Source organism: Cervus canadensis, chromosome 32 (assembly GCF_019320065.1).
Source record: "Cervus canadensis isolate Bull #8, Minnesota chromosome 32, ASM1932006v1, whole genome shotgun sequence".
Lineage (NCBI taxonomy): Eukaryota > Metazoa > Chordata > Mammalia > Artiodactyla > Cervidae > Cervus > Cervus canadensis.
Window position 1 is genome coordinate 29,876,820 of NC_057417.1, and position 22,062 is coordinate 29,898,881.

Sequence of the window (22,062 nt, forward strand, 5' to 3'; positions counted from 1 at the left end):
TCTTTGAAGGGCCCGTGTGGGGACCCAGAGGAAGACGGTTGGTTGTGTCCGTGTGCGTGGGGACCCTGTGTTTGCACTGGAGGGATGTTGGGGGATGAAGTGGGCTCTCTACGCTTTCTTTCGCGCTGTACCCATTGCCTGGAGACCCTTCGACCCGCTTCCCTGCTGGGGAATGCTACACGGGATCTAGATCAAGTTAGTCTCCTGTGAAGCCGCCTTGCCGCTTCCACTGACCTGAGGTTTCCTGAGGCCGTGCCTGTTTTGTGAGCCTTTACACTGGCAGCGGGTACCGCGGGCTATTGAAGGATTAGGAGCTCGCCAGGGAACTGGGACACGACCGCCTCCTCTTTACTCGGCTCCAGGTCCAGAGTATGTGTTGAATAAATGTGTCCTCTGCAGATAAGATTTATAGAAGTGGGGGAGGAGACCTGGGATGGGTTGAGAAGAACGAAATTGTTTTTCCCTCTCCTCTTCCCGCCCCTCCATCAGGCCCACACCTGCCCCTCACCACCTTGCAGTCGGTCCTAAACACTTTTGACATTAGACTTCCTAATGCCAGCTTCAAGTGAACCACTTTCCTTTTGGCCACAAAGTAGATTCCAAGCTTGGGCCTATGTCTTGTTCGATAATAGTGGTACCGAGTCCTTAGTGAGTTTCTAATCTCTAAGCCTTACAACTTACTCATATATTCAGCAGATATTTGTTGAGTATCTAATCTGTGTGGGGACTCTGCATACATCAGTGAACATAACAAAGCTCTCCGTCCACCCAGAGAAGGGAAGGGGCGATGTGGTGAGAAGCATAAGAAGTAATACAGTATGTATCAGCAGACGTTAAATTCCATGGGAATTAAAAAAAGCAAAGTGGGGGTGGGGTGCATTATTAAACAGGATAATGGGAATAGGCAGCCTGGGGACATCTAGGGAAGAGCATTCCAGGCAGAGGGACAGAGCAAAGACCACAAAGCAAGAACATGCCTGGCATCTTGGAACAGCAAGGAGGACCGTGGGGCTGGATCATAGTGGAAGAAGGAAGGAAAGGTCAGAGACTTGATGGGGAGAGAGCAAATCATGAGGGACCTCGTAGACCGAAATAAGGATTTTGTATTTACATTGTGGCACACTGGGAGCCAGTACAGGGTTTTGACCAGATAAATGACCCAATCTCATTTATATTTTGACAGAATCATTCTGGCTGCTATGTTGGGAATAGATGTAGGGAGCAAGGATGGAAGCAGGAAGACCTTGTCAGGAGGCTCTTAAGGTTCCCGGGGGATGGATAATGGTGAGCTGGCCACACAGTGGGAGCAGAGGGATCAAGTCAGATCACCTGATAGGTTTGCAGTGAGGGCTTATGTGATGAAAGAGCGTCTGGATTAATGGCGTTGCTATGAAGATGGGGAAAGCTGAGGCTGGAGCAGGTGGGGAGGGGGATGTCAGGAGTTGAGTTTAGAAGAAATTTTAAGTAGCCAATTAAATATACAAGTCTGGAGTTGGGAAGAAAGCTCTGGATGGGGGATATAAATTTACCATCCTTAGCCTGTATGCAATACTGAAAGCTGTGAGAATGGTTGAGGTCACCAAGGGAATATGTATAGCTCATAGCTATACGAGGACCAAATGCAGGGCATTCCAGCATCAGGCAGATGAGAAGAGGAAGAACCAGCCAAAGGCAATGTAAAGAGGGGCCAGTGAAGTAGGAGGAAAACCAACACCAGGAGTCACAATCCTGACTGGGGTAGGTTCAAGAGAAAGAGAGGAGTTGGGGAGGGGCGGGACGAGAACCTCTACAGTAACAGGTAGGAAGACAGAGCACGTGGGTGCCAACGATGCTCAGCAGGTGGACATAGTGATGGGAACCTGGGGAGGTCTCTTCTGATGGCCAAAAATCAGGGAGGAGAAGAGATGACAGGTGAGATGGAACCTGAGTCCACTGAGCTCTGACCATCAGCAGCATCAAGGGCCCATCTGAAGTTTGTGGCCATGAATTTAAAGTGCAAATTGGTCAAAATGGCTTGTGTATTTTCTCATCACATTCAGTGGTAGGGGCACATAGGCTCAGACAGGACGAGTTGTATTTAACCAATATTTTATATTTGTCAAGTATGAATAATGATGCAAGAAGGGACAAGAGACATGAAGGTAGGCACGTCAACCACCGGAGGAAAAAAAGACACTTTGCACATTTTACAGAGAAGAAACCCAGAGCCGGGAGCATTTAAGTAGCTTGCCCAGACAACACTTCTAAGTAGTGCTGGGGCTGGGATTTAAACAGAACTGAGATCGTTCCACTGTGCCTGGCGTAGAAGCAGAGCTCAATAAATTGCATCCAGTTGGGTCCAAGTCCTACCTCCTGTTCAGTGAGTGCCGCTCATGTGAGGATGGACAGAAGACATCCCCCAGCTCCTCCCCCTCACACTCCACCGTTCTCCCCTCGGGGCGGCCTGTCCTGACAGATAGCCCCTCTTTAGGTCTCACTCTCAGGTTCCTGTCACCCCCCTCCCCAGGGTCTCCATCTCTCCCTCTCCGCCCCGGGGCATCATCCTTCCGGGGAGGGGAGGAGGGGCTCCAGGATGGCTGAGGAGAAGAAGCTGAAGCTGAGCAACACCGTGCTGCCCTCGGAGTCCATGAAGGTGGTGGCCGAGTCCATGGGCATCGCTCAGATTCAGGAGGAGACCTGCCAGCTGCTGACGGACGAGGTCAGCTACCGCATCAAGGAGATCGCGCAGGTACCCTGGTCTTCCTGCACTGCACAGAGACTGTGCCCAGGCCATCTTCCCCAGGGTCTCGGGCTGACATCTGTCCTCCCACCCCCCACCCAGGATGCCTTGAAGTTCATGCACATGGGGAAGCGGCAGAAACTAACCACCAGTGACATTGACTACGCTCTGAAGCTAAAGAACGTCGAGGTGACAGGGACGCACAGGACGTAGGGGCTGGGTGCTGAGACCTGCCTGTCGCTGCACTGACCTCCGCCCAGCCTGCGCGGGCTCCCTTCTCATCCAGGGTCTCTCTCTCCCTCCTGTTGTAGCCACTGTATGGCTTCCACGCTCAGGAATTCATTCCTTTCCGTTTTGCCTCTGGTGGCGGCCGGGAGCTTTACTTCTACGAGGAGAAGGAGGTTGACCTGAGCGACATCATCAATACCCCTCTGCCCCGGGTGCCCCTGGACGTCTGCCTCAAAGGTCGGGGGAGGGGAGAACAGGGCAGGGAGGAGGGAAAGGGCCCTGTGTGGGTGTGAGGAAGGGCACTAGTGAAGGAGCCCTCCTCCTGAGACCCCTAGTGGGGAACACGAAGGAGAACCCACATCCCTTCGTGTGGAGTGACTTCCTGGTGTCGCCACCCCGTGGTTCACCTGGACACCTTTCTTCCTCGCAGCTCACTGGTTGAGCATCGAAGGCTGCCAGCCGGCGATTCCAGAGAACCCACCCCCAGGTAACCTCCATGCCCAGCGCCCACCCTTTCCCCTCCTCCCTCCACATCTCCTTCCCTGACTGCTTTCCTTTCCCACCAGCTCCCAAGGAGCAGCAGAAGGCTGAGGCCACAGAACCCCTGAAGTCAGCCAAGCCAGGTCAGGAGGAAGACGGCCCCTTGAAAGGCAAAGGTCAGGGGGCAGCTCCAGCTGACGGCAAAGGTCAGTACCGCTGGGCCAAGCCTCTTGCCCCAAAGCCAGATGGTCATGTGGGTGAGGTGGGTGAGGTCAGGGCAGAGGGCGTGAGCTCTGGCCAGAGCCCCAGAAAGGGCCAAGAAGCCGGTCTCCCTGGGTAGTGGAGGTGAGGCTAGAGGTTTGCCTGGTGCCCAGGCCTCCTCAGGAGCTTTCCTGCCTAAACCTGGCTCCCCTACTCACACAGGGAAAGAGAAGAAGGCGCCACCCCTGCTGGAGGGGGCGCCTCTGCGACTGAAGCCCCGAAGCATCCACGAGCTGTCAGTGGAGCAGCAGCTGTACTACAAGGAGATCACTGAGGCCTGCGTGGGCTCCTGTGAGGCCAAGAGAGCGGTGAGGCCCCACTGCACCCTGCCTTCCCTCCTCCTCGGCCCGGGGTCGCCCCGCTTCACTTGCTCCCCTCCCTCCCACAGGAGGCTCTGCAGAGCATCGCCACGGACCCGGGTCTCTACCAAATGCTGCCACGCTTCAGCACGTTCATCTCCGAGGGGGTGAGAGGCCACGGGAGGGCGGGGTGGGGTTCCCGGACCGGCGGACCGGCGGGCCGGCGGGCGGGAGGCAGGGGTGGCTCATGGAGGGTTCCCGCTGCCCATCCCTGCTCCCTCCCCACCCCAGGTGCGAGTGAACGTGGTGCAGAACAACCTGGCCCTGCTCATCTACCTGATGCGCATGGTGAAGGCACTGATGGACAACCCTACTCTGTACCTAGAGAAATACGTGAGTGGACCTGTCGGCCCACCCCTCGTCCAGGCTCGGGGACCGTCTGTCACAGTGAGCTGACGCGGGCTTCTCCTGCAGGTGCACGAGCTGATTCCGGCTGTGATGACCTGCATCGTCAGCAGGCAGCTGTGCCTACGGCCAGACGTGGACAATCACTGGGCGCTCCGGGACTTCGCTGCCCGCCTGGTGGCCCAGATCTGCAAGCACTTCAGCACAACCACAAACAACATCCAGTCCCGCATCACCAAGACCTTCACCAAGGTGAGCCCTTTCCATCACTAGCTGGGTTGTCACGGGAACAGTGAGCACCACGCCCAAGCCAGTGTGGCTTCAGGAAGTGACACTGAAAACCAGCGACAGAGAGGGGCGGACTGGACCTGGGCCAAATCCAGTGTCTTTTTCTAACTGTGTGATTCCACTTTAAAGTTCAAAAACAAAAACTAATCTCTGCGGGACTTCCCTGGTGGCCCAGTGGTTAAGACTCTGTGCTTCCAATGCAGAGGGTGAGGGTTCGATCCCTGGTCAGGGAACTAAGATCCCACATGCTGCACAGTGCTGCCAAAGAATTAAAACAAACTAATCTCTGACAGAGGTCAGAATAGCAGCTACTATCAGGAAGAGAGGGTGGTCGGGAAAGAGCTCTTGTGTCTTAATGACTTATAAGGAAATGTGTGTATGAGACTCGAGTCCTTACCAGTTAGCTTTTCACACCCCTTCATTTGGGTTTATTTTCCATCCCCTTACAGAGTTGGGTGGACGAGAAGACCCCGTGGACAACGCGCTACGGCTCCATCGCAGGCCTGGCAGAGCTGGGACACGATGTTAGGCCCTGGGAGGGGAGCACTGGGAAGGGGAGGGATTGGGAGGTCAGAGTGGAAAACAGCCTCCCGACCTGGGAGACCCTGTGGTGACCCCCGGACCCCGGCTTCTCCCTTCCTTTTCCTATAGGTGATTAAGACACTGATTCTGCCTCGGCTGCAGCAGGAGGGGGAGCGGATCCGAGGGGTTCTGGATGGCCCAGTGCTGAGCAACATTGACCGCATCGGGGCTGACCATGTGCAGAGCCTCCTCCTGGTGACAGAGCCCCTCCCTCCCCCTTCTTCCCACTGATTCCCCCTCTGCCCCCGCCACACACACACACACACACACACACACACACACACACGACAGTGTTTAGCAAAGCATAGAGCGTCTTCCATTCACTTATCCCGTCTTCACCTCATATGCAGAGCACACCTCAGAGTCCAGTATTGTTACATAGCTGGAAAGACCAAGGCACTGAGTAAGAAATAAGGAGTCTGACGCAGCCTGTGACTTTCAAGCCTGACCTGCCCCTGATGCTTCTGCAAGGCACATGCCCTATGGACCAGCTGGCCCTTAGATGTGACCAGTGTGATCACGCAGTGAGCTGTCCGCTCAACCAGCTGGTGCCTGTGCTCTCTACAAGGAAAAACCACCGCATTCCTTACACATTGATAAGCCAGCGAGTGCAGCCTGGCCTCTGGCAGGCACACACTGAAACAATGGATGACCTCCATCACCCCTTCCCCATCCCGATTCTCAGCGTCCCGGCCCTCCCTCGACCTGGCGGTTCTTTGCCTTGTCTCTGCAGAAACACTGTGCCCCTGTCCTGGCAAAGCTGCGCCCGCCACCCGACAATCAGGACGCCTACCGGGCAGAATTTGGGTCCCTGGGGCCCCTCCTCTGCTCCCACGTGGTCAAGGCCCGGGCTCAGGCCGCACTGCAGGCTCAGCAGGTCAACAGGACCACCCTGACCATCACTCAGGTCACCGCAGGGCAGGGAGGAAGGGGGATCGAGTGCAGAGAAGGGGAGGGTGAAGGGAAAAAACTCGGGGTGTGGTCCCATCCCAGTGGGGCTCGCAGACACTGCACGCCAGGGTGCGCACCCTGACTTCTGTGAAACACGGGACCCCAAGTCAGCCGTCGTGGGGGAGCTGGTGAACGCAGATGGTGATGTTTTCTTCCTGCTGCTGCTTTCTACAGCCCCGGCCCACGCTGACCCTCTCACAGGCCCCCCAGCCTGGCCCCCGGACCCCCGGCTTGCTGAAGGTCCCCGGCTCCATCGCATTGCCCGTCCAGACGCTGGTGTCTGCGCGAGCTGCCGCCCCGCCACAGCCATCCCCGCCACCAACCAAGTTCATCGTCATGTCCTCGTCCTCCACCGCCTCATCCACCCAGCAGGTACCCCACGTGGTCCCAGGGATGCTGGGGCCTGTGTCACATGTCACTGTGTGGTGGGAGCCTGGGAGGCATCCCCCAGCCTGGGGTGTGGGGTGGGTGCAGGCCAGCAGCACTGCCTTCCTTCCGGCCCAGGTCCTGTCCCTCAGCACCTCGGCCCCGGGCTCCGGCTCCACCACGACCTCTCCCGTCACCACCACTGTCCCCAGCGTGCAGCCCATCGTCAAGCTGGTCTCCACCGCCACCACCACGCCCCCTAGCACCGCCCCCTCGGGTCCGGGCAGCGTCCAGAAATACATCGTGGTCTCTCTGCCACCCACTGGGGAGGGCAAAGGAGGCCCCACATCCCATCCTTCTCCTGCCCCTACCCCATCCTCAGCCCCCTCCCCGCTTGGGGGCAGTGCCCTCTGTGGGGGGAAACCGGAAGCTGGGGAGAGCCCCCCTCCTGCTCCAGGGACTCCAAAGGCTAATGGCTCGCAGCCCCCCGGGGCTGGCTCCCCTCCGCCCGCACCCTGATGCTGACCCTCTCCCTGGATTCTCCCTCTCTCTCCCACACACACAGACACACACATACTGGGTGGAAGGGGGTAGTAGCCAGCTTCCCCCATGTGACTTTCTCTTTAGATATTGTACAGCCAGTTGCTCAGAATAAAAGTTTGATTTTTAAGTTGTGATCCACCTCAGTCCTCCCTGGGTCAGGTCCCACAGGAGGGTCTAACTTGTCGAGCTCACTGGTCTCGAGGACTCAGGACTCTTCCAGCCCCAGGCCAGGACACTAGGAGAGAAAACACCGTCCTTCTGCGATGCCCTGACTGCCACCTCTGCCTCCCATGCCCTCGTTTGGGAGCTTCAGATCCGAATGACGTAAGCGTCGCTGTGGCTTAGGTGTCGCACCCACTTGTGCGGGCTGGCGCTGCCGCAGGGTCTGAACGCCAGCCTGAGAAAGCGGACCTGGAGGCCGGAGCACGTGTGCCGGGGAAGCTCGAAGGAGAGGCTGGCAGGGCCCAGCCCCAGGGGAGCCGAGGCGGAGGGGCCTTGGCCGGGAGGCCCAGGAAGGCCCGGGACGTCCATCTGTGAAGAGCAGAGGCAGGGAGGGGTGCTGAAGGCCCCAAGAGGAGGGAGGGCAAGAGAGCCAAGGGGCCAGGAAGCTGACTACACAGACCCCCTGCGTGAGAAGGCACGGGTCAGGGCTGGTGGTGGAGGCAGGGGCAGGCCTTGGAGAATCAGCAGCTGGTACCTGGAAGAGGCCTGAGAGCTGAGAGCCTCCTTGCACCCGAGGCAGGTCCCAGTGAAGGGCTCCCTCCGCCAGTTCTGCCTTCTGCTCTGGGCTGCTCAGCTCCTGAGACAGGCTGGAGTTGGGAGAGGAAAGGGCTGGGGTCAGCCCCTGCCCCACAGCTCCCACCCCAGCGCTGTCTGTTGTCCTGAGAAGCTAGTGAGACTGCCCACAGGCCTGCAGTGCACACGCGCTCACCTGACCACCCCTCGAGGCAGGGGAAGGTGCAGCCTGACGTTGAGAGCCTGGCTGCAAGGGAGAAGGGAGCAGTCAGTCCCGGGAAGGCTGCATCCCATCTTCATTAATGTCACCACCAAACCTGCGCACAAGCGCCCCCCACCCCCTTCCCCAACTCCAGAGGCTCTCCCCTGGATTCTGAGGCTGCTGGCGGCACCTGGGGTGAAAAGAGCAGGCATCTGGGCCTTGTCTCCTACCCTCCACAGCTGGACCAGGCTGGGCTACCCTCACTCACCTCTTTGGGGGCAGGTCACAACGTAACTTCAAATAAACCTGGAGCCTGTGTGAGAGGGTACAATGCTGTTACTCAGGCCCCATCCCACTGGCAGGCCCCTATGTGTGGCTGTGGCTTTTGCCTCAAGACAGAGAAGAGCTGAGATCCACCCAACTCCACGAGCCACGCCAGGCACGGAGCTGGGTCTGCCTGTGGGCAGGGTGCCTATTCTAACTTGGAGCCAATGTCAGCACCACCACCACTCCTGAGAGTCAATCTGGGAATTACACATATACATACAAATATACGTGTACACACACATACGCACATACATTGGCTTGGGCTCCAGAAAAATTCTAGAACAGGGAAATGGTCTCACCTGCCTGAGCCTCGGTCCCACTGCACAGAGGGAAAGAGCCGGAAGGGGAGCGGGGAGGGGAGGTCATCTGAGAGTTGGTACCTCATCACAGTCAGCTGAGACCAGAGAAGAAGGGAGGTGAGTTTGGTCTCCTTACACCTGAATGGCCTCCCTCCCCCTCAAGATACAGAATGTGCTAGGCCAGCCCGGTCCTGACCTCACCCTGAGGGGGCTGCAGACGGAGGATCCGATGAGATTCAAACTCATCCAGGTACACTGAGCTGTGAAAGGAGACCTCATCCACCCGAATTCCCGGCCCATAGCCTGGAAAGAGAGAAAGACCCCCTCTGCTGACCTGTATTTTGGGAGGGGGTGGGGATCCGTCTAACCTCTCCAGATGAAACCTGGGACAAAGACCTCTACCTAGAAGAAAAAGACCCGCTTTCTCCTCACCTCTCAGTTCGGACTTCCCCACACAAAACTCCTCGGTCAAGCCGATGCGCACCTCTGTCAGAGGAAAGAGTATCAGAAGAAGCCATCATGCCACCATACCACCATACCCGCCACCAAGGAGCCATTCCTACACCCCAACCTGGCCCAGCCCACACGCTGCTCACCTGAGCCGCTGGGCAGAAAGCTCTTGAGCCGGATCTCTCCCTGCACATCCACCTTGAGCAGCGAGCCCTGAGAGCAGCGGGAGGTCAATACCCAGCGATTCCCACATGCCACCATCCTCAGCCGCAGGGCTGGGGGCCCAAACTTACATTAGAGGCTATCAGTACGGATAATCTCTCGACTACGTCCAAAAACACTTCGTTCTTTTGACTCTAAGGAAAGAAAGGGGGTCTCGTGGTTGGAGGTTGGTCAGTCTGTCTCCTAATGTGGACAGGCAGAAAGGACAGAACAGTGGAGGCTGGGGCCCCAGGATGGGGGCACAGGGCTAAGAAAAGGGATCCTCCATATCTAGAGAAGGGGAAAAGATATGCCGGGATCTTGGACTCTGGGGGCTCAAAAACCAGAGGATGTGAACCCATCAGCCCCTCCCTCACCTGGTCAGAGCGGCTGGACAGGACAGGCCGGCTGGCTGCACTGCTGGGGGCCACTTTGCTCTGTTGTGTCTCGGCCCCAAACTGAAAGCACCCAAATCAATCAATCCTCACGACTGATGCTTCCCACTAACCCTCCTCAATCCTGGCCTCCTCTGTCCCCGGACTGACCAAGCCAACGCTGCTGAGATCAAAGAGGCTGAAGGGTTTGCTGACCACAGCCTCTGTCTGGATGAAGTTCCTCAGCACCTCCGTGGATGTGGTCTGTACGTAGCCATAGTCCTAGGGGCAGAAGAAGGACACTTTTTGGGTAGTCGGTTGGGGGAAGGGGTGAAAATGAATGCTGTATCTTCAGGGAACCGGGGACAGGGAGGAACCTCACCAGCACTTCATCCAGGAGTTCGTAGACCAGAGCCACGTTGCGAGAGATGGTCGCCTCCCCTAGGGAGCCACAGTAGTCACCCAGGAGAGTGGCCAGCCTGCAAAAACCCAGACAGAGGGTGCATAACAACTCCTCTCTGACACCCTGACCCCTGCGCCCGGGTGGTCAGCCCTGCCCTCCTCACCGGGAGAGCAGCTCCAGGAGGCTGAAGGGAGAAATGTTTTCTGAAGTAGTGGCCACCAAGTAGAGACCGCTGTGTCTGATGTGAATGAAGTGCCGGTCATCGTGGTGCTGAGGCAGAGGCAAGGAGAAAAGCGTGAGGAAGAGAGCTGCAGTGATTCCCGGCCATGAGACTGAGGCTGCCATCCTGATTTCCCTACTTACTAGCAGCGTGATTTTAGGCCACATACGAAACCTCCCCAAGGCCCAGCCTCCTAACGTGTAAATGAAGTTAATAATAGTACCTACTCCAAAGTGGCTGAGGATTGAGACGTGTGAAGAGCTGTGCCTAACTCGGTTAGCGATCAGTAAACCGCCGTTAATATTATTTAGAGGAATGTACCCCACCCCCCCACCCCCAGTATCTCTTACAGAAAGTCCCGGGAGGAGGCGCCTCCCAACCCCAGACCACCAACCGCATACCCACCACCCCACCCCCACTCCCGCCAGTGGTTACCATGACAACCGGAGACTCGTCTCCAGGCAGTCCCGTCAGCTTCCGGTAGAAGAGCTCGGCCACATCCCGGCCGCCGCTGTCTCCGCGGACTGACCGAGTGGAAGGAAAGCTAAGGATATGGCGACACTCGCTGGCACTGGGGCCCTAGTCCCACTCAGCCCTTCTCCCCCCGCCCCTCTGGCCAAGGATACAGTCCTTGTAGATGAGCGGGTCCCCCTTGGAGGACAGAATGAAGAACTGGGAAATCATGGCCGTTCTGGAGAATAGACTAGGAGACAGAAAACGTTGGGCCTGCCCCGCCCTGCGGCCCTGGAACAAAAGGACGCGAGAAGGCTGGCCCTTTAAGAGCGATTCTCCTCCGACCGCGGGAAACCCGGCGCGTGCCCCGCCTTGCCCAGCTTTTCCCTCTGAACACCCGCGCCTCTTCCCCGTCACTCAGCCAAGGTTCGCCCGCTGATTGGCCGAGGCTGGGGCCCGCGGCAAGCGGGAGGGGCGAAGGGCATCCTCTCCGATTGGCCCTCACGCAGCGGCGCTGGTCACGTGGGGGGCGACGTTTCGCGCCAATTTCGGTTGGTCGGCCGCAGTCCGCCGCGCGGACGTTTTTTTGCTGACCGGGGAGTGAGAGCTCAGAGCCCGCCAATCGCTGCTGTACGGTCCTCGGCAGCAATGGCACTTAAGGACTACGTGCTCGAGAAAGGTGAGGGAATGCGAGTGTAGGAGGGGCGTTCTGCGCGGGAAGCTTGCTGGGCGACACCTGTTGGTGTGGGCTGGAGTCCTGGGGGACCGGGCTCTTGGCGCGCGAGGCCGGAGGCAGGGTAGGGAAGTGGTGGAGTGGAGGCGCACGGTTTCTGGGATGCGCACGGGCCGCCGAGGCCGGGGGAGAGCTGGTGATCGTGTCCAGGAAAGGAGTCGTGGAGGGGGGCGGTGCGGACACCCGAGCTGGAAGCTCCAGAGGGAAGGGTCGCGCTAGGGACAGAGCAGGCCCTCAGAGGCCTATCTAACCAGCAACCCCCAGTCCCGCTTTTCTCCGCGCGCGCTTAGGTACTCCCAGCGCCCCAAGACGCGCCGAAGCCCGGGGTGGGGCGGGCGGTCCCGGGCCGCTGCGCGCCGCGATTGGGCCGCGTTAGGTCCACCTCCTAGCGGAAGTGGAGGCGGGCGGAAGTTGCGCGACGCTGCTGGAGGGAGTGTCGTGTGTAAACAGTGTCCTTCCGCGCGGTGGCCTCGGAGAGGGCGACCGAGGGTGGGGGCGTGCCTGGAATTGGAGGGGTTTCTGCGGAGGCCGATGGATGAAGTGGTGGGGTGGGGCAGGGTGGCCCTCGGCGAGCCGGCCAATCGCCGGACGGGCTCCCTCCTCGGGCGGAGGAATCCCGGGCTGTGAGGCGGCGGCATCTGGGCCCATGTGCTTCTTTGTTTACTAAGAGCGGAAGCAGTGGCGGGAGAGGGGGTGGGGCGGAGGACTGGCCTGGTGGCGGAGATCCCCGGGAGAGCAGCAATTTAAGGGACCGAAAGAAAGGGGGAATAAAGCACGTAGAAGGAAAGCTGAGAACCGTGAGACTTGAGTATGCTGCCGGGTGTGGGAGGCCCTCAGAAAAGGGTACTGAGATTTCTAATTAAGGCAGAGAGTGGAATTCCCCTGGGGGGGGAGCGTATTGGGTAATACTCTAAACTGCCAGGGGCCACTTATTCTTCCTTAGGTAAAAACAGACTTGCGAAAAGGAGTTTTGCTCTGTTGGGGAGAATTACGTAGGCCTATTTGAATGTTCATTTAATTTGTTTAGAGATTTCACTTTAAATAGAAGTAAGTTTTTTAGATCTCTATCAGGGGTTTGTAGTAAGGTATATGAAGAAAAGTCCATCCTTACGACTTTATTCTTTCCTTGCAGAAAAAGTGAAGAAGTTCCTACAAGAGTTTTACCAGGATGAAGAATCTGGCAAGAAGCAGTTCAAGTATGGGAACCAGTTGGTGAGTCTGAAGTTAGGTAGATGGAGTGGGGTGGTGACTTGAGCTCTAAGGCCTGGCTTATTTTAGCAGGTATGTTTTTCTGGGAGTGATGAGTTTAGCACCACACCTGATACTTGTGTATCACTGTGTGCTGTGTCTGTGCTCAGTCTAATTCTTTGCGACCCCGTGACTGTAGCCTACCAAGCTCCTCTGTCCATGGAATTTTCCAGGCAAGAATACTGGAGCTGGTTGCCATTTCCTTCCCCAGGGAATCTTCCTGACCCAGGGATTAAACGCATGTCTCTTGTGTCTCCTGCACTGGCAGGCGAATCCTTTGCCACTGTGCCACAGCAATGTGAGACTCAACAAGACTCAGTTTCAGCTCCTTCAATCCCTGAAAAGACCTTAATTATTGCGAACGTAGTGATACACATCTTTCTCCCCTGTGGAGCCTGGATCCTGTGTGCTGAGCTTGTAGTGACCAATTTTTGCTTGTGAACACAGGTGAGATAAACTTGGCTCCACTGCTTTCTCTTCCTCACCCCAGGTTCGACTGGCTCATCGGGAGCAAGTGGCCATGTACGTAGACCTAGATGACATTGCTGAGGATGACCCTGAGCTGGTGGACTCAATTTGTGAGAACACCAAGCGCTATGCCAGGCTCTTTGCTGATGCTGTTCAAGAGCTGCTGCCTCAATACAAGGAGAGGGAGGTGAGAAAAATGCAGGGCACACAACTTAGGTTTGTGTCGAAAAACTTCCTGGGTACTAATGCTGTCCAAGCTGACCCAAAGGGGTCAGTGGTTTCTACCTGGCACTCTTAACGTTCTCTCCTTTCACCATTCTGCCACTCACTTTTCCTGTTTTCCTTCCTTTTCTTTTAGGTAGTAAATAAAGATGTCCTGGATGTTTACATTGAGCACCGGCTAATGATGGAGCAGCGGAGCCGTGACCCGGGGGCAGCCCGAAGCCCTCAAAACCAGTACCCTCCTGAGCTCATGCGCAGATTGTGAGTGGCCACGGTGGGGACATGCGCAGGGTTCAGGTCCCCAGACTCTTGATAATGACCACTTTCTCCCTTAGTGAGCTGTATTTTCAAGGCCCCAGCAGTAACAAGCCTCGTGTGATCCGGGAAGTACGGGCTGACTCTGTGGGGAAACTAGTAACAGTGCGTGGAATTGTCACTCGTGTCTCTGAAGTCAAACCAAGGATGGTGGTGGCCACTTACACTTGCGACCAGTGCGGGGCGGAAACCTACCAGCCGGTATGTATGAAGCAGAGAACGGGAACACTTAACTCTGTGAGAATGAATTTTGTCTGCTGATGTTTATCTGATGTCTTTTCTGTTTACTGTAAAACACGCCTGTGTGGTCACTTTTCGGTATGGAGTGGTCTTTCCATCCAGTCTGTTTTCTTTGTGTCTGTCAATGTCTATCTAGTATGGCTTAAGACATTCTCGAAAGTGCCATGGTCTCTGCTGAAGGAGAGACGTGATTCCAGTGACTGAGGGGCTCCTTTCCTTATGACTTCTTTGGTGCTTCCTTTTTCACTCTAGATCCAATCTCCTACTTTCATGCCTCTGATCATGTGCCCGAGTCAGGAGTGCCAGACCAACCGCTCAGGAGGCCGACTGTACCTCCAGACTCGTGGCTCCAAATTCATCAAATTCCAGGAGATGAAGATGCAGGAACATGTGAGTTTGGGGTATGAGGTCCAGGGCCCAGGGAAGTTGGAGGTGGGGAGTTCACTCAACTTCAGTAGTCACTCGTGAAATAGAGGGAAGAAAGTAGAACAGAGAGGAGCTGAGGCAGAGAAGTTGCAGAGAGTAGGAGGCAGGCTTCTCTGGAACTTTCTGACTGAGCTGGGATATGGTAAAGGAGAGCTCAGGTTCCCTCTGTCGGTTTATATGGGGCCAAGTAGGCCAGGGAGTGGCAGAGTGGTGTGCGCGGGAGGGGAGGTTGTTAGCCCTCCGGCCTCAAGCGCCCTTCTCCCCCAGAGCGACCAAGTGCCAGTGGGAAACATCCCTCGCAGCATCACGGTGCTGGTAGAAGGAGAGAACACAAGGATCGCCCAGCCTGGGGACCATGTCAGCGTTACCGGCATCTTCCTGCCGATCCTGCGCGCTGGGTTCCGACAGATGGTCCAGGTGAGAAAGGGAGTTTAAGAGGAGGAGCAAGTGGTGATCCCTTCTTCCTCATCCCTCCCTTTTATGGGCCCTGCAGAAAAGTGTCAATAGCAGAACAGAACCAAAGGGTTTGTCAGGAACTCCAGAGGGAATCGTGTGGGTGGGCAGGTAGAGAACTTCATTCACGCCCTGGTGGTTTCCTGCCCAAGGGTTTACTCTCAGAAACTTACCTGGAAGCCCATCGGATTGTGAAAATGAGTAAGAGTGAGGAGGATGAGTCTGCGGCCGGAGAGCTGAGCAGGGAGGAGCTGAGGCAAATCGCAGGTGAGGGGTCGGCGGGAAGATAAATGTGAGTTTATCCCAAGCACTTCTTTCCCCTGGAAAATACTCTTGAGTCTTTGCTTTCCCACAGAGGAGGATTTCTATGAAAAGTTGGCGGCCTCCATCGCCCCAGAGATATACGGGCACGAAGATGTGAAGAAGGCATTGCTGCTCCTGCTGGTGGGAGGGGTGGACCAGTCTCCTCGAGGCATGAAAATCAGGGGTGAGTGGAGGCATCGGGGAAGAAAGGATGCTGGATCAGGGTCCCATCGGTCACAGAATAAAAGCCGGCATCTTGATTTCATGGGCACAGGGTGGGATTAGACACAGGGCAGGCAGACCTCAATAGTCCTTTTCTCTGTGTGCAGACAACTTGCATCGAAGGAACAGTCACTCAGGGGCTTCCTTCCCTTCCTCCAGGCAACATCAACATCTGCCTGATGGGGGACCCTGGTGTGGCCAAGTCTCAGCTCCTGTCTTACATTGACCGCCTGGCTCCCCGCAGTGAGTATCAGATCCTGGGAGAGGCAACCTGAGGACAGGGAGGACCGCCAGGCGTCCGTTGTGGGAGGGTCAGGGACTGAAGATGGGTGTTGATGTTGTCACCCCCAGACCTGCCACAGCCTCAGGATGGCCCGGCTAGGTCCGTAGAGCAGTTCAGCACAGGCCTCGCCTCACCGGCCCCGTTCCCTCTGCCCTGCTGTGGCTCCCTCGTTCTCTCTCTTCCTAAACACCCCTGTGCGTGTCTACCTTCCTGAACCTTCTATGCAGGCCAGTACACTACAGGCCGTGGCTCCTCCGGGGTGGGCCTCACGGCAGCTGTGCTGAGAGACTCTGTGAGTGGCGAGCTGACCTTGGAGGGCGGGGCCCTGGTGCTAGCCGACCAGGGAGTGTGCTGCATTGACGAGTTTGACAAGATGGCAGAGGCCGACCGCACGGCCATCCATGAGGTCATGGAGCAGCAGACCATCTCCATCGCCAAGGCGGGCATTCTCACGACGCTCAATGCCCGCTGCTCCATCCTGGCTGCCGCCAACCCTGCCTACGGCCGCTACAACCCTCGCCGCAGCCTGGAGCAAAATATACAGCTTCCTGCAGCATTGCTTTCCCGATTTGACCTCCTCTGGCTGATCCAGGACCGGCCCGACCGAGACAATGACCTGAGGTGACTGCAGCTCTGCACGCGGGGAGACACCCCCTGTAGCCCTCTCTGTGCGGGGAGGAGAGACTGGGAAACCCCTCACTGTCTCCTTAGGGAAACGCCAGAACCTTCCCCTTAAACGCAGGGCTCGCTCCACAGTTCTCAGAAGGGGTCAGGGCTGAAGTGCCGATGATCCTTGATGACCCGGCTGTGGGGTGGAGCGCTGAGGGGGCACGAGATCCAGCGCTCCTGTTGCCTACCTCCCCCCTCCCCCCCAGGTTGGCCCAGCACATCACCTACGTGCACCAGCACAGCCGGCAGCCCCCCGCCCAGTTTGAGCCTTTGGACATGAAACTGATGAGGTAGGACAGCCAGACAGGGCTGTACACTCCCCTGGGCGCCACGGGAGGCAGTGTCCTGCCCTCTGTGCTTCTCTTAAAAAGCTTTCATCCCTCCCCCCTCCTCTGGTGTCCTGGGTCTGGGAACAGGGAGTCTTGGTTTCCCCGGGCTGGCTGTAGGAAACCACAGCGGAGAAACCTGCCTTCACACACCTCCACCTGCCTGTCTGAGGGTTATTAACAGGTGCAGATTTTGGCAAAGCTGGCTTCTGCTGCATGGGTATCTGACAGCATTGCCTTCTCTGAGGAGGCTGTCCAAGGACTCCTAGGGATTCCTACTGCTGTTTTTCCCTTTTAGCTGTTCTCATGAATTAACAAAACCCATCTCTTACAGACAGGTGGATTTGTCTCAATTGTGCAAAGGCTGTTTTCCTTTTAAGAAAAAAGTTGGGGATAACTTGAAATGCTGCATTTGGAGAAATCCATCAGTAATACTTAAGCTTAATCATCCACCAATTGTTGTTTCCTACTTTAAAAAGTGTCCTCCCTTCCAGTTTTTTTTACTCCAGTTTTCCAACTCAATGCAGAATAAACACACTCTCCACCTCTCCTGCCTTCCCACAGGCGGTACATAGCTATGTGCCGGGAGAAGCAGCCCACGGTGCCAGAGTCTCTGGCCGACTACATCACGGCGGCGTATGTGGAGATGAGGCGAGAGGCTTGGGCCAGTAAGGACGCCACCTACACTTCGGCCCGGACTCTGCTGGCTATCCTGCGACTGTCCACCGCTCTGGTGAGTGCCAGTCTGTGTGCTGGAGGATCGTCCGTTTGGGCTCTGCTGGGGCCTGCCCTCCTGTCCTTGCGCTGCCGCCTGCCTCCTGCTCAGGCCCTGCCGGGGCTAAAGTGCTGACAGTGCAGATAGTGGTCCTCGTGTGCTACCGCACTGTGGGTACTTGCTGCTCCGGCAGGGCACGCCCAGCGTCCCAGGAGAGAGGCTGCTCCCTGTTTCTCAGATCTTGCTGAGGGGCGGGTGGGTTAACCTCGCTCCGGTGTCGGGAACTTTCATTTCTACCGTCATGCCTTGGACAATCGTCCTGGGGGCTCCAAAGTGCTGTTCGTGCAGGTAGTGTGATCACCTGACCTACTGCTGAGCCAGCACTTCCCGAGCCCCAGGGACACTACCCCTCTGCCAGTCACCTTCTCGGCTGAGCGCCCCAAGCTCCATCTGTCATGGTGGGGAGCCCAGTGGATTCAGAAGGGTCTGGTCTCCCTCACAGGACAGCTGAACGCCGGGACTGGCCAGTGTTGAGAGGCGGAGACTTGGGCAATTGCTGGACGCTGCCCCGGGCATTGCACTTGTCTCGGTCTGACAGTGCCGGCCCCACGCTGCGGATGCCTGGTGGGCGGGGAGGGGCCGCTACTCCTTTGTGAGTAGGAACGCTGAGGTGCCCAGCCTTAAAGCTGGAGCAGGGTGGGGGCCTCCCTGACTTGGTTCCATCCCCCTCCTCCTGTGCCCATCTCTCCCTACCTTCCCCTTAGGCACGTCTGCGAATGGTGGACACTGTGGAGAAGGAAGATGTGAATGAAGCCATACGGCTGATGGAGATGTCCAAGGACTCACTGCTGGGTGACAAGGGGCAGACAGCTAGGTGAGTAGCTTAGCAGAGGGTGGCAGGAGGCACCTTGACCCTCTTTAGCAGGAAACCCATCCTGCGGCTTCTGCACCCCTGGGTCTGCGGTGCTGGCCTCAAAGTTCTAACCCTGACCACACACCACACTCGTCCATCCAGGACCCAGAGACCAGCAGATGTGATATTTGCCACGGTCCGTGAGTTGGTCTCGGAGGGCCAGAGTGTCCGGTTTTCCGAGGCAGAGCAGCGCTGCATCTCTCGTGGCTTCACACCTGCTCAGTTCCAGGCGGCCCTGGATGAGTATGAGGAGCTCAACGTCTGGCAGGTCAACACTGCCCGGACACGGATCACTTTTGTGTGAGTCCAGTCACTTGGACACTGGATCTGCTCTGCATATTGTCCTGCCCGGCTTCCTTTGATGGTCTGACAATGCTCTTGAGGGGAAATGAAGGTCCCCTTTTTTGCCCAAGCTGCACTTGTTTTCCTCATTCTTTTTCCTAATAAAGTGTGTGTCCATTTGCTGCTTCTGTTCAAACAGGATTTTGAGTTTTCTGGATTCTAGTCTTTTCCCTTTATGCTTACCTTAGTCCAGCCATTCAATAAATCGGAGGGGACTTCCTGCTCTGCCTGCCAAGGCACCAACACAGGACCACAGTGGGCTCTCCCACCCCCTCCAGTTGTCAGTCTAACGTATGGACAGTACTTCTGCCCCCTGGGCAGGTTTCTCATCTTCATGAGCGCTGGCTGCTGCAGTAACACAAACGCCTCCCCCTCAGCCACCCACAGTGCCCACAGGAGAGAACAGAGCCACTAGAAGGGGTGCTGAGGGGCTGCTCCCCTTTTATTAGTGACAGGTTCCTCTCAAGGGAGTGTAGCACCCCTTCCCTTGACAGCTGTCTGACCCCTGTACGTCAGCCCTTCAAGTACCCTCTTGTCAGAAAAAGAGCCCCCGCATCCGCCTGCCGATGCCTTGCCGGTCATAGAGAACATTGAACTTGTTCACGAACTGGTTCATGGTGTTGCAGGTCTTGGTGATGGTGCCAAGGTAGGCCATGAGCCCCACGTCATTGCATTGCTGTGAGGGAACAGAAAAAAGCAGTTCCCCGGCCGCTCTGGGTCTCCCACCATGTGCCCAGACACAGAAGCCCGTTGTGTCCTACATGCAGAGGGCAGCGTGAGCCCCACCTCCCCATCCTGGGCTTTGCACTCACATCGTAAAAGTCTGTCTTGAACTTGTCTGTGCTGAGCACTGGGAGGCAGTGACACAGAGCATAGGCCTCCCGTAGGATCTCATGGTTAAAGGGGACCTCTCCTGAAGGCACAAGAAGCTGCATTAATGTGGAAGCTGTCACTCCCCCGGAGGGAGAGGAAAGCGCCTCAGGACCCAGGGAGACCCCCGTCCTACCTGCCTCGGAGGCCTTGACATACTCCAAGATGAGCTTGACGCGGCTGTGCAGCATCTTGATGGCGCTGTGCTGGGCGATCAGGTGCTCGGCCACTGGGGGGTCAGGCCGAGGGTGAGAAGGGGCGGCCACACCGTCCCCCCACTTCTAAGGAAGCCCCCGCAGCCACCCTTACCAGTGGAGTTCTCTCCACTGCCTGTTGCGGTCATTCGGGCCACGTGGTCCACACCAATGCGTTCCGCTTCCTCTGTGGCCAGAGTGTAGGTCAGCTCAGCAAAGAGCATGGTGGCCTGTGGGGCACACAGGGTCAAAAGCAGGAAACCCATGGGCGGGCGGCAGGGGCTGAAGGACTGGGCATTACCTACCTCTCCATTGATTATATCTATGACTGACTCAAAAACGCTGACAGGAAGCTGCGAAGAAGAGACGAGAGAACAACTCTTTAAACGTCAGACACCTGAACCTATTTAAGCACAAAAACTGGACTTGGCCCTTTCACATTCCATTTCCTCAGCTAATCTTCCCAAGGACCTACTGAAGCGGAACTCATTTCCATTTTTACATGTGCGGAAAATGCAGTTTAAAGGTTAAGTGACTAAAATCTCACAGATGGTAAACTGCAAAAAGGAGAGTCAACAGAGATGTCTTACAGTAAAAGCAGGGGCATAGCAACAGGCAGGACAAAGTGGGCACCGGGTCACTGTACTCACATCTGTGTGCTTGGTCATAGGGTTCAACTTAAGAAACAGAGGGCTCTCAATTATCTCGCACACCTGGAAGAAGGGAGGATGCACACGCGTGTCAGGGTCCATCTCATTCTCTCGTCCCCGCCCCAGTATGTACCTGTGTGAACGTGTATACCTGCTTATGGACGTGGATGTCGGAGGGGTCAGGCGGCCCCCCTGTGGTATACCAACCCAGAAACTCCAGCTCCTTGAATACCTGTTTAACTGGAGAGAAAGGGGCCAGGACACACAGTATATCTCTAAATCATCCTTCCTTAATTTGAAACTCCTGGTGTGTTTTTACCAGCTTCTCCCCTTCCCATCCTGGCTCCACATGGAACAACTGATCTCTTCTTTTCTCACTCCTTGTTTTCTTTGAAGGGAATAACCCGTATGTGTTCCTTTTGTAAAGTCTCTTCAGCTACTCTCCATTATTCCTCTGATCTGGTCCCATTTCTCTGTTTATTTTTTTTTCCCCAACCCTCTCCATCTTCCCCATTCTTTTATTCCCCACTCCCACTTTTCTCCCCCACGTCTCTTCCCCTCTCACACTGCTCCTCCTTGGTGTAATAATATTCCTTGTCAATGATAATCTTCTCTTCCACGGTGTGGGACAGCAGTTCAAAGGAGTTCATCACCTCAATATTTCGGCCCTCCTGCTTCCCAATCAGAGCCCCAATCACTGGAGGAGAAAAGGACACATGAGAGGTGAAGGTAGGGAATCCTCAAGGACTTCCCTGGTGGCTCAGAATCTGCCTGCAATGCAGGAGACCTGGGTTCAATCCCTGGGTAAGGAAGATTCTCCTGGAGAAGGGAATGGCAACCCACTCCAGCATTCTTGCCTGGAGAATTCCAAGGACAGAGGAGCCTGGCAGGGTACAGTCCATGGAGTCACAAAGAGTCGGACAAGACTGAGCGACTAACACTTAAAGGAATCCTCAAACTTCTCTAATAATAGCCTGAGGGTCTGAGATCATGTGAACCAAGTACTAGAGAAATGATGATTTGCGGAGGAGGAATTGGCTTCAGCAAAGGAAGGAGAAAGGACCACTATTTGGGGGGAGGAGGCTGGAGAATGACGCTGAACACTCACCCTGCATAGGCCGCCCCTCCTGCGAGCGCATGCGAATCCAATGGTCTGAGATGTTGAGAATGACGAGGGGATGAAGAGCGACTGAAACGCTGCCAGTCACTCCGGAGGCCATCACGCTGGGGACGACTAAGGAGGCGTAAGACGCGGTGAGAGTCCAGGCCCCACGTTCCTCCCGGCAGCCGGGAAAGGGAGACGGCAGAGTCGGGCCATCCATCCCTCCCGCAAGTTAACCCAGGGAGCTCGCTGCCGACTCGCCATCCCCGACTGCTCCCGGGACTCTAGGAAGGCCTCGACGGGCCCGCCAGGAAGTTTCCAGAAGCCGCCCCCGCACGGCCCGTTACCTGCAGCATCCACCTCCATCCCGCTGCTCCCTCCGGTCCCGTTCGCCGCTGCCGCCGTCGCCGCCATTTCCCCCGCGCCCGCCAGCGTCGGCCCCGCCCCCTCTCTGCCGGCTTCCGTAGGCAGCGGCGCATGCGCATTGTCGCCGAGGCGCGTGCCTGCTGGGATCCTGGGCCACGCCGGGCGGTTCCTACTTGGCCTTGCGGGGACGGCTCGGGCGGGCCCGGAGCAGGGAGA

The 22,062-nt window shown here is 56.7% G+C and overlaps 5 protein-coding genes and 1 long non-coding RNA gene across 13 annotated transcripts in view; 2 read left to right on the forward strand and 4 right to left on the reverse strand.

The window, feature by feature from the left end:
• LOC122432838 (60S ribosomal protein L12-like) overlaps positions 1 to 22,062 on the reverse strand; it is a 144,937-nt gene that overhangs the window by 46,343 nt on the left and 76,532 nt on the right. The gene's annotated exons all lie outside the window — the stretch shown is intronic.
• LOC122432844 lies at positions 265 to 4,508 on the reverse strand. Of its 3 annotated transcripts, none has more exons than XR_006266973.1 (4): positions 4,369 to 4,508; positions 3,847 to 3,977; positions 2,970 to 3,104; positions 265 to 393 (listed from the first exon to the last, which is right to left on the reverse strand). It is a non-coding gene; the product is annotated as an uncharacterized LOC122432844 (long non-coding RNA). The 3 variants fall into 3 exon arrangements; XR_006266974.1 differs by lacking the exon at positions 265 to 393 and adding an exon at positions 413 to 428; XR_006266972.1 differs by lacking the exon at positions 265 to 393 and adding an exon at positions 2,616 to 2,747.
• TAF6 (TATA-box binding protein associated factor 6) lies at positions 2,573 to 7,249 on the forward strand. The gene is made up of 14 exons (XM_043455002.1): positions 2,573 to 2,728; positions 2,822 to 2,908; positions 3,031 to 3,184; positions 3,378 to 3,434; positions 3,514 to 3,633; positions 3,851 to 3,996; positions 4,077 to 4,154; positions 4,279 to 4,380; positions 4,462 to 4,644; positions 5,130 to 5,204; positions 5,332 to 5,457; positions 5,996 to 6,169; positions 6,388 to 6,585; positions 6,718 to 7,249. Exons 1-14 carry the CDS (start codon positions 2,573 to 2,575, stop codon positions 7,096 to 7,098), a joined length of 2,037 nt encoding a protein of 678 aa, XP_043310937.1. The 3' UTR covers positions 7,099 to 7,249.
• AP4M1 (adaptor related protein complex 4 subunit mu 1) lies at positions 7,226 to 11,159 on the reverse strand. 2 transcript variants are annotated; one of them, XM_043455053.1, is made up of 15 exons: positions 10,960 to 11,157; positions 10,769 to 10,857; positions 10,277 to 10,383; positions 10,093 to 10,189; positions 9,882 to 9,992; positions 9,714 to 9,794; positions 9,429 to 9,491; positions 9,282 to 9,348; positions 9,118 to 9,171; positions 8,882 to 8,988; positions 8,686 to 8,780; positions 8,328 to 8,372; positions 8,054 to 8,104; positions 7,820 to 7,931; positions 7,226 to 7,653 (listed from the first exon to the last, which is right to left on the reverse strand). In XM_043455053.1, the coding sequence occupies exons 1-15, from the start codon at positions 11,015 to 11,017 to the stop codon at positions 7,432 to 7,434; spliced, it is 1,359 nt and encodes a 452-aa protein (XP_043310988.1). In that variant the 5' UTR covers positions 11,018 to 11,157; the 3' UTR covers positions 7,226 to 7,431. The 2 variants fall into 2 exon arrangements, with proteins under 2 accessions (XP_043310988.1, XP_043310989.1); XM_043455054.1 differs by lacking the exon at positions 8,054 to 8,104 and having other exon boundaries at positions 10,960 to 11,159.
• Positions 11,308 to 18,805, forward strand: MCM7 (minichromosome maintenance complex component 7). 4 transcript variants are annotated; one of them, XM_043455003.1, is made up of 15 exons: positions 11,308 to 11,465; positions 12,652 to 12,731; positions 13,258 to 13,422; positions 13,594 to 13,718; positions 13,793 to 13,973; positions 14,265 to 14,402; positions 14,706 to 14,855; positions 15,044 to 15,158; positions 15,247 to 15,378; positions 15,576 to 15,659; positions 15,927 to 16,320; positions 16,575 to 16,658; positions 17,259 to 17,427; positions 18,174 to 18,283; positions 18,425 to 18,805. In XM_043455003.1, exons 1-15 carry the CDS (start codon positions 11,435 to 11,437, stop codon positions 18,624 to 18,626), a joined length of 2,160 nt encoding a protein of 719 aa, XP_043310938.1. In that variant the 5' UTR covers positions 11,308 to 11,434; the 3' UTR covers positions 18,627 to 18,805. The 4 variants fall into 4 exon arrangements, with proteins under 4 accessions (XP_043310938.1, XP_043310940.1, XP_043310939.1 ...); XM_043455005.1 differs by lacking the exon at positions 11,308 to 11,465 and adding an exon at positions 11,965 to 12,008; XM_043455004.1 differs by lacking the exon at positions 11,308 to 11,465 and adding an exon at positions 12,098 to 12,362.
• Positions 19,084 to 21,973, reverse strand: COPS6 (COP9 signalosome subunit 6). Its single transcript, XM_043455067.1, has 10 exons — positions 21,828 to 21,973; positions 21,487 to 21,612; positions 20,944 to 21,075; positions 20,530 to 20,618; positions 20,379 to 20,441; positions 20,034 to 20,081; positions 19,844 to 19,958; positions 19,671 to 19,763; positions 19,477 to 19,577; positions 19,084 to 19,340 (listed from the first exon to the last, which is right to left on the reverse strand). The coding sequence occupies exons 1-10, from the start codon at positions 21,892 to 21,894 to the stop codon at positions 19,200 to 19,202; spliced, it is 975 nt and encodes a 324-aa protein (XP_043311002.1). The 5' UTR covers positions 21,895 to 21,973; the 3' UTR covers positions 19,084 to 19,199.